Source organism: Mesitornis unicolor, unplaced genomic scaffold (genome assembly GCF_000695765.1).
Source record: "Mesitornis unicolor isolate BGI_N332 unplaced genomic scaffold, ASM69576v1 scaffold3384, whole genome shotgun sequence".
Lineage (NCBI taxonomy): Eukaryota > Metazoa > Chordata > Aves > Mesitornithiformes > Mesitornithidae > Mesitornis > Mesitornis unicolor.
Window position 1 is genome coordinate 3,838 of NW_010179364.1, and position 10,235 is coordinate 14,072.

Consider the following 10,235-nt stretch of genomic DNA (forward strand, 5'->3'; position numbering starts at 1 on the left):
GGACAATACAGATGCAACCGTGCCTTTTTGTTAAGAGTAACAACGATGAAGCACAATGACAGGCATAGAAAACACCAGTGAACAATACAGCTCCTTCCCCTTTTTGAATGTATTCCTTAATCTATTCCCAAATCTTTTTTTCAAAAGGCGAGGTTTCTGGCTGTTCTTAGCTGAAGCAATACAGAATGGGGATACCCTATATTAAAGAATCACCAATATAATAGAAGACATTGGGCAAGGAGAGAACACCGAGGGATTCCTCCTGAGATGAACTTAGCTTGGTAATGACCCAGAAGGGTCCAAAATTGCCAACTTCTTGACCTGAGCTAACCACAGATGTAATGCAGCCAGGTATAAGAGGTCTCTGTATCTGAAACACTAAACCTTGCTGGACCAGCTGCGCCCAATTCTAGGGTCTCAGTAGTACAGCTATTCTGCATCTTAAATAAATCCTCTATGGCTAATTAAAAGAACAATCCAACTCCTGCATCTGCAGCTTCTGTGGACTGCAATGGATGTGTATGTAGAATATAGTTCTCAAAGCTTAAAAAATACTTTTAATATAGCAGTATTAAATATTTGGTAAAGGTATGTATAGCCCAGTCAGCTTGACTATCAGGAGAATGCTCTATATTAGACATGTTCAACCAGTTGACCAGACATTTTTATTCCTGGAGCAGGAATAAAGAATCCACTGTAATGTGGCATAGAAAAAGCAGTTCTTAAAAAGTCTTTTTTACTGCTATTTAACAACATATTTTCAGCTGCCTCCTACTGTGTGAAACACAAAAGAATGCTCTCAGCAACAGGCTGTAGTGAAAAACAAATTAGACAGGGGCTATGCTAATGTACTACTAAAATATCCTTACATTCCCACGTAACACAGAAATCTTGGAATTATAGCTTCAATTTTGCTCTGTCCTCCTTTATTTCTACTGCCTTTGTGGTTCAGTTATCCCTTGGCAATTCTTCACTGCCTTAGCAGCCTTTCAAATATGTGTACTACAAAAGCACAGCAGATAAAAGCGATGGGGTGATTTTTCTTGTAAGGAGTACTCCTTTTGGGAATTTTTCACCGCAGAGGGGCCAGACTGAGAGAATTTGGCTTTAGTAGGAAACGGAACTCAAATACGCAATTTTGCATATATGTTTAAATCCCTGGCTCTGAATACTAATAGAAAGACAGCTGCTTTACTTTCTATGTTTCTGCTGTTGTAATATGTAACATTACAAATGCTTGACAGTGTTACTGAAGTTTATCTAGATTCTCCTCCCACACATCCTTTGCAGCATACCTATCTTTTGTCTTTCAGATGTCCAAAGACATTGTAGAGCTTCCCTTGCTTTCTGTGAAAGCAAAATCCTGAATAAAAATGAGAAGTTGCTCTCTGGGTGCACAAACACCATGTTATCTTCAGTAGTTGGTAGAGATGCAGGAACCCCCCATTCTCAGGGAGACAAGCAGTGAAGGCCAATAGAGATATACAGGCTTGGCTGCTTAGAAAAGCAGAATTAAGGCATGGCCAGACACAGCCATCTCCCAGCTGCCTGTGGGTGAGCTATATGGGTTGCAGCCTTCCCTCAGAGCTGGTTCTGGGGCTTTATCTCGCTCACGTGCCACAGTGGGGCTGCATGGCTCATGTAACCCCCAGGGCTGTGAGCTGGCATGCCTGTCCTGAGGGAAAGGCAAGCTTTCAGTGATGCCTCTTCCTCACCTGGCCAGTTTTGGTGTCCCATGGCAGAGCATGGATCAAAACTCTGTGAGAGTTGCTCTTTCTCCAAAGCCACCCCAAGCCCACAGAGCAGCCCTTTCTGCAGAAGGCAGTCCCATGGGGACACCATCCTTTGAGGAAACTGGTCACAGATTGTTCCTTATCTGGGCTATTCTCCTCCCCCATCCCAGCTGAAACAGAAGGGCTGGATAACATAGTAAGTAAAAAGGGAGATGGCTTTGAGGGCCATTGGCCTTCCTTGCATGTGTTGGTCTCCTGCTTCAAAACAGGAGAGCAGCAGCACGTGGTCTACAAAGAGATGGGGTGGAAGTTCTGGCCTATTTCCTTGCATTGGTGTTAAGTCCCTGAGTGGTCTCAGGAACTGAGGTATCTGCAGAAAACACATTTACACTTTAAGTTCTCACTTCCATGAAAAATTTAATTCCTTTATGCTGGAATTATAAACTACGTATTTCTGCATAGCCTTCTGTGACTTTGCAATATTTGAACTGGCCTGTTGGAAGCTTAGTGATTCCAGTGATTCTCAAACTAATAAATTTTCTCAGAGTAGGAAAGCACTTCTCTCACTTCAGAAGCAGTCTGGGTCACAGAGCTAAGGGAAAATATAGTTGTGGTTATTCATTTTGGCTGAAGCAAATGGGACCAGGCCAGAAATGGAATAGCCTATATGTGTACATATTTATATACACTACAGCCAAAGACTACAGTATGATAAACATAATCCAAAGAGTCTTGGCGAGGAGGAAAGTGTTTTGCTTTGAAAATATTTTTAGTGTAAAGTTAAAATCCTTTACTCCAACATGCACAGGGAATACAGCAATCATAAGGCCTGTGCCTCACTTATTGATATGGAACACTAGAAGTCTTTTTATAATATTTCTTTCCCTTAAAAAGAATTTTATGCTTCAGATCTTATACTTCTCTCAGATGTTACATTTAAACATCACACTAATATTAAAGTTTATTTAAATTATATTTTACTTTTCGAACAGCACTCTTTGACTACTTTTTAATACACTTCAGGAGATCTGCAGAACCTGAACCTTCTATTTCTAAACCAGAACTAAACCCAGAACTAAACAGAATTTCTATTTTTTTACTGAGATATTCGTTAGTTGGTAGTCAAAGAAAACTCTTGTGGTTTTTTTTGTTATGAACTAGTACTATAGAAAAAAATCCACTCTTTCAAAAAACGAAGTGTCATGTAAGGAAAAAACATGTATTGTTTTGATCAATAGTGCAAAATGTCAGAAAAATGAATCTGGTGATTCTGCCTATCTTGGAATATAATCTGGATATTTCAGAACAGCCTGAATGTACTGTTGTCCTTGAGGGATAGTCACTGGCTTCCTGAAAACAGCAAGTTCCCAAAGCCAAATATTGGTGACTGTGTTCAATTTTCCTTACAAAAACATACAACTAATCACAGGAGGAAGAGATGAATACTCTAAAGCTTGTCACCCACTCTTCCTTTCACTACAAAGACAGGGTTTAGTGATCAAAAATAACATTATACAGTTTCTCTAATTTGCAAGATGCTTTGGAGAGGAACATGGGGGTTTTCTTCTCCTAAGACTTGAGTCAGAAGAGTACTATATGTTATAATGTGTCCACTTTGCATTGGTAAGACGTAGGGAATTAGGAGGTAATTATTTCCATGCTCATTTAGTTTTTTGGCAACATATGAAAACAAGCTGATAAGGAAGAATTGACATTAATTAGGCGTTACTATAAACGCTGTTATTTTGCAGATAAGGCTTTAAACCACTTACTACCACTGGAATTAATTCCAAATTAAAGCTGTATTTGAAAAGAAAGCATTATTAGTGTTCAAGAATGAAATCCTCTTCCAGGATACGTTATTGAAGTAACTGCAACACACTATTTAAAATACATCATTACCTCAAGCCTGGTTTTGCCAAGTCAGGAAATTTCATGAACATCAATAGTTTAGCAGTCATACAGACTCTGAGAGATACTTGTATTTGTCTGTTTTAGAGAGAGTGCCTCATAAAGAGAGCTGTCTGCACTCTTATCAAAGACAGAAAAGAAAAATCACATCATGTTAAACAATGTTGTGGAGCTGTGTGTCCGAGAAGCTGGGTTGCCTCCCGAGCACTGACTGCTGATGTTTATTTCTCCTCAGAATTACTTCCTAAGGATGCTGCTATGCTGGGACATTTTCTTAAGCACCGTTCTTCTGAGAGTCAGGTACAGCTGCCCAAATCAACCTGCCAAGCTGAGAGCACAGCTGTCTCATACTATGGTGACTATGAATGCTCCAATATCCCTCTGGACAGCAGAGGTGCATGGGAGGGAAAAGAAGGGGGAAATGCTAACGATGTTATTATCCTGCAAATTTTTTATTTCATATTTATCCTTCCCTTGCACAGGAAGAATTCTAGCTTTATATCAGCAGGCCTCACCAACTCATTGCATAAAATTCAATGAACTTTAATAAAAATAAGAATAATCTGTAAATAGATTTGTGTGGGAAGTTAACAAGATCTTGATTTAAAGCATGTCATTCAGTGACATTCAATTTTCTCTACAAAGATAAGGCTCCCCCCCACGAAGCAAACAAGAAATAACAGCTTAGGATTTCTGATACACAAAATGCAAACACTCTGTATGGTATATAAAGTCCAGACACTTTCCTGAAGAAAGTTGAACAATGTTTCAACACAAATCTTCACATTTATGCAAATAATAGCATTTACTCCAAGAGTTCTAGTAGGGTTCATATGAAAAGTTCTCAGGGATATTATACTGTGCATATTATAATGTCTCAGTTAAAATGTAATAATAAAAGAGATAAATGGCAAAGAAGACATTATAAAGTCAAAAGCCAAATCATATTACTAAAATATAAGCAGAAATTATTTTAAAATTTTGGCTAATGGGCAATTTAGATCCTAAGAAATGGTTTTTACTAACACACTACCTCAAAGAGGTAATAGAGAAAAGTGTTTACTTAGCAGAACCCCTTATTATTATTATTATTATTACTAATATTATATTATTACTACTACTGACACTATCACAATTATTATCTAACAATACTAAAATGTTTAGTTTACAACGAAATATTATACATGATTAGTTTCTAGAAGATAAATAGACAGAAATGATAGACCAAATATGCTACATTAATCTGAGTAATCCTATGATTTCAAGTTAAGATTAAACATATCTGCCTCTCAAAAGCTAACATACTCACATTCAAAGACTCAAAAATTAAGTGGAAAGGATTTCTAATAAGTAAAGCTGGATTTGGATTTTATCTTTTCTATTGTCATTTGCTAAACATTTAAGAGAGGCTTGAATCCTGTAGCTAAAACCTTTGTATGACAAAATGAGTTAGTTGAATTTGTATAAATTAATAATGGTATTAAATGTCTACTAAAAATAATAAGTTACATTTGATCTATTTTCTGCAAGACTATAAATGTTCTGAAAGTAGGAAGAAGAAAAAAAAGGAAAAGACACTCAGATTTGATACTGCCATATAATGCTGATTTAATTTAATCTGAAAGGATCCATCTGATTTTAAGACTGCACTAATGAAAAACTCTGGTAAGAACTTGTTTCAACTTTGGCACTTCAGAGACCCAGCTTTTAAATAATTTGAAGCCCTCATTCTTTCTTCTTTTGGATACTTGATATAACAGTCAGACTGGGAACAATGGGCAAAATTAAATTTCCATTTTTTACAAAATATTTTCTATCCAACTTTAAGGAATTTTTGGGAGACAATGACTGAAATAGGAAAATCAAGATGCAACTAATAAGTAAATGTTTTAAAATCTATAAAGCAAGGAAGTATATTCTTTAAATTGAACAGCATCCCAGATACAACAGATTCATAAAAGCAGATTTAACCATGTTGTAATTGTTCCATATAGGTGTACATTTCAAGTGTATGCAAACTGAAGGGCAGCATTCTTTTTTCTGAAGACATATATTAAGCTATTTTCAGGAATACTTAGTACAGACTCCAACAAATTATAGCTGCAGAAAGCTACTGTTAAAAAAATAATTAAACACTTATGAAATAAACAGACTTGCATAATATATAACCTTGCAATATTTTATGTACTGTACTGTAATTGAGACCCCTGGAATTCCCAGGTTGATTAAATGTTTTAAAATATTTTATAAAGCCATTTGATAATCACATATTCTAAATTAATGTGGTAACTCCTGTTCTCGAGTTGTTTTTATCCTTACATCTTTAGTGAGCTATAGCTCAAAACATGCTTTGAACGGATGAAATGTTCTCCTTAAGTTCCAAAAATTATTCAAGAAAAAAACCTATTTGTACAATAGATCAAATAGAAGATGAAGATTTTAAATGTGATATCAAATTAACAATTAAAAAAATCCAAACCAAACTAAAAAAAAAAGAACTGGTGAAAAAGAAAATAGTCAAATTACACGCACAAATGAAATACTGTTCTACTCCTACACAGTGTGAGGGCTCAAACAGAAAAAAACCAAACTGTGTTCCCTGGATTTCTAGAGTGTTTACAAGTTTGAGTCCTCTGTGATTTAATTAAACAGCATTTGTGTCTTAACAGGATTTGTTAATCTAGGCCTTCACTCTTACAATTTTTTCACTGACTTAAACTTTCAAGAGTCTTTGTGATTCTGGGCTTTAGACCTCTCAAAATGTGTATATTTTTTAAAAAAAGACAGTAGTTATCTCTAAGTAGTTAATCCATTGTGTTTAGCCTTGCAGGAGCAAGTCCTGACCTTAATTTATTTATGTTTTTGAGGTTTACCATTATTTTGAATACTTTGAAAGTTTTCACTTGAGTCAGTTTTCTGCATGGAACGTTTACATAAGGTTCACACAAAACCAAAAAGAAATAAGAATAAAACATAGAAAATAAACATGGTGCTGAAAATGAATATGTTCAGCAGCCATGGCGTTTTAACTTACCCAGTTATGCTTTTCATGAGATGGAGAGAGATGAATGGAAAAAAAAAAGCACATAAATGTTAATGAACATATAGTAGTCCATAAAAAAACCCAAAACAAAGCCATATGATAGATAAAATAATACCACCATTATAACTGCAGAAATCTTTCTAACTGTTTTTTGAATGCTTTAAAGAAACTACATGTTCTTGTGAAGAACAGATGCATCTTTTAAAATAAGAACTGATGTTGGCTATTTATTAGGTACCACTCAGCACAGTACATCTACTACCTACAATACGTATTCATGCCAAAGATCTGTAAACACAGTGAATGCAGAATAGATTTTCAAATCAAAGCATTTTGCCCAGATTTGAAGAACTTCATAATGATTTTTGTGTTACACCAAAAATCCTGAAAATCCCAAACATGTGAATTTAAGCAAATTACCATAGAGACACCATAAAATTGAGTGGACTATAAACCAAGGTTTACTTTTCTATATGCACTTTACTACTATTTTAGCAAAGTACCTTACAGTAAGCATCAATGACCTAGAGTTGGATTTTTGTGGTGGGTTTCATTTTATCAGTATGCAGATTTCATGCACACAAGTGACTAATATTTGTAATAGTTATTCATGGTGTGCAGTATTTTAATTGGAGCAGTCATAGTAACACTAGGTCAGTAGCAATACTGGGGTGAGTAATTTGCCCTCTAGGTAACCTATTCTTGCCAATATAATTGGTAACATCTGTAGGAGAAAGCAGGATGCCAACGCTGATAATAAACTTTCTTCAGCACCCTTTAATTGCCATCATAAAAATGAAATTATGTGCCTGAATGAAACCAAGACATCTCAGAAAATTATATTTCTATTAACAAATGATTTACTGAGATACAAAAATGCTTGGTAGATACAGCTGTGGAAAACTTTGGGATGAAAATCTTGTGCTCTGATTAATTATGAAGAGGTTGCAGACATTTCAGTGAGTTCAGGAGGGGCCTGGTTTCAAGATCTTAAATTTTGTTTTCATGTGTCTGAGGTCAGCAGAACAGCAGGGAGAGAGAAGATAAAGTGTGATACAGAAAAGTAGATGGAAACAAATGACAACTTTATACTCAGAAGAAAGGAAAATTAAAGAAAGGAAGGTCAACAAAGACATGCAATATAAATGAAGGACTAGAGAACTATTCAAAGAATGACCAAACCTAGTAGAAGTACCATTAGAATTGAATATGTATTTGTGATTTGGGGGGCCAAAATCCTCATTATGCTCATTTTCTACTGAGCTAGCTGTAAAGACTGACTTGAACACCTTTGCAGGAAAAGCTTTTAATATTGGATCTTCCAAAGTCTATTGAACCAGAACTCCGATTTCTGACATCTTTGAATACTCCTTTGGGTATGGGCAGAGGGAAATAAACAGGGGGAATTAATTGGAATGTGAGTAATTTTCTGGCAGCTTTAATGAGTTGGCAGTTTGCAGCTGCCTGGGGATAACTTATGAGACCTGAAGGCCATTCCAGTCTCCCCCATTTTAGAAGCAGAGGATCAAGGGACATCACTTCACTTCCTGGGCCTGTTGTCTATAGAATAGTAAATTTCTTAAGACAACCATTTAATCACTATTTTATTGAAGGAACACAACTATTTCCCTTAGACATATATTAAACTAAAAGATACCTAGAATTTTTTTTTCCTCTGCTCTGTTTTATCTGTTCTTCCCTTAAACCCTAATTCTACAGTTAATCTGACAGGATATTTGCATCTGCTAGAGATCATAATTTAGAGAGGCAGCTGATATTTATCCAGAAATCCCAAAGTGCAATAGATAGGCCTCTATGTGTAGATAAGGCAGGGACTAGGGCTTTGTTCTCTTTTTCTTTGATTAAAAACTTGCAACTTGTTGATACAAATATCCTTATCTTTTATAAGGAAAAGAATAAAAAAAAACTTGGCAAAGGATAAAAAATACTATTTTAAATCTACAAGATTTATAAAAGATACATTAGCTAGATATATAATAAAATATGTTGTATCAATTTTTTCTTCCTCAGAATAATCTGAGTAAGGTTTAATAATCCTCTGCAAGATAAAAACCCAGATATCCTTACATTCGTAATACTAAAAAGACACCAAGTATCTAATGTAATAGCAAGATACCTCTTTAACATTGCAAAAGCTTTGACTAACGATTCGAAAGAGTCTCCCAGTGTTAAAAATGTTTGCTAAAGGAATTATGTTTAATAAGAAAATTCATCTTTATATTTGTCTCAAGGATTAGACACTGATCTTGCCAAAAGAAAATCATGATGGACATAGCACACAATCCTAAACTGCGTATCAGAACAATGAATACCTCTCCTTCTTCCACGGGAATAAGAAAACAGAAAATAATAGCTACTGAAAACTGTACCATTTGCTAGAAAGAGAGGAATAACTAAAGATAAGGTAGGAAGGAAGAAATTAAATGCAAAACTTAAGTTTTCCTAAAGATTCAGAAAATAAAAGATTGAGGGGAGGGGAAGGCATCATATTCTTAAGAGCCTCTGTAAAATAATAAATCGTATGTTTAGGATATAATGGTGTTTGATAGGCATTAAGTATACAGGAACATTAGATGGATGGCACAGAGAGAGACCTTAATTAATCCAATTGGATTAATTTTTTCAAAATGTGTGCAATTAAGAAAATAATTAGCAACAGCTATTTGCATACTGCAGAGGACAGAGATTATTTGTAGTCACAAACACACTATGTCAAATTCTAATTGCAGATGCACATATAAAACCTAATTAAAGGGGCACTGTGTGGCAACTAAATGATAATGACAGCATTTCTAACTCTTATTCCACAAAAAGGTCTACCTAGACATTTTTTCAAGTAGCTTGTTTACAGGGATCTGAAACTTTCATTATCTACATGCAAATTTAAGTCCCAGTTCTGTGTTGTTTTCTTTTACTTACTTATTTAAATATGGATTACCACAACATGAGGCCTATTTTTTTTTTATCTCCCAATTTTTGAAGGATATATACAAATGAAAACCAATGAAATAAAAAGGACTGAAGCATTATTAGGAATTGGTCAAATTTATCAAATTAATTTATCAGCATTTAAAATTTTTTTTCTAGGAAGAGTCGTCAATTAATACAATGTGCTCTTCTGTTTTCATGGAAGTTACTGCTGTCTGATATGTGCATCACTGTATTCAGTTGAGACTTAACAGTATTGCAATTCTTTCTGCAAGGTTAATTAAAAGGCTATGAATATTAAGATTTTCTTTTTACACCATAATTTTACATAAGAGAATTACTTGGGTCTTGATTTTAAAAGGTTTTATTCATGTAACTATACTTTTACCTTGAAAGGTTAGATTAGATGATCCTTGTGGTCCCTTCCAACCTGGTATTCTATGATTCTATAATATGATTCTACGTATGTAAGCATATATACATGTTCTGGCATATCAAGGCTTTTCTGCAATCCACTTGAAGGCAGGAGGCTATATCTGGCAAAAAATCCCGCACATGTGGAGTCAATCTCCCCAAAACATATTCACAGGAAAGAGCGG

The 10,235-nt window shown here is 35.1% G+C and overlaps 1 protein-coding gene across 1 annotated transcript in view; it reads right to left on the reverse strand.

The window, feature by feature from the left end:
• Positions 1–10,235, reverse strand: part of LOC104539259 (liprin-alpha-2) — a gene marked incomplete at both ends in the record, with an annotated part of 48,981 nt that overhangs the window by 213 nt on the left and 38,533 nt on the right. Inside the window, one exon of the mRNA XM_010182736.1 lies at positions 6,679–6,687. Coding sequence (XP_010181038.1) covers positions 6,679–6,687 — 9 coding nt within the window. The remainder of the gene's footprint in view (positions 1–6,678; positions 6,688–10,235) is intronic.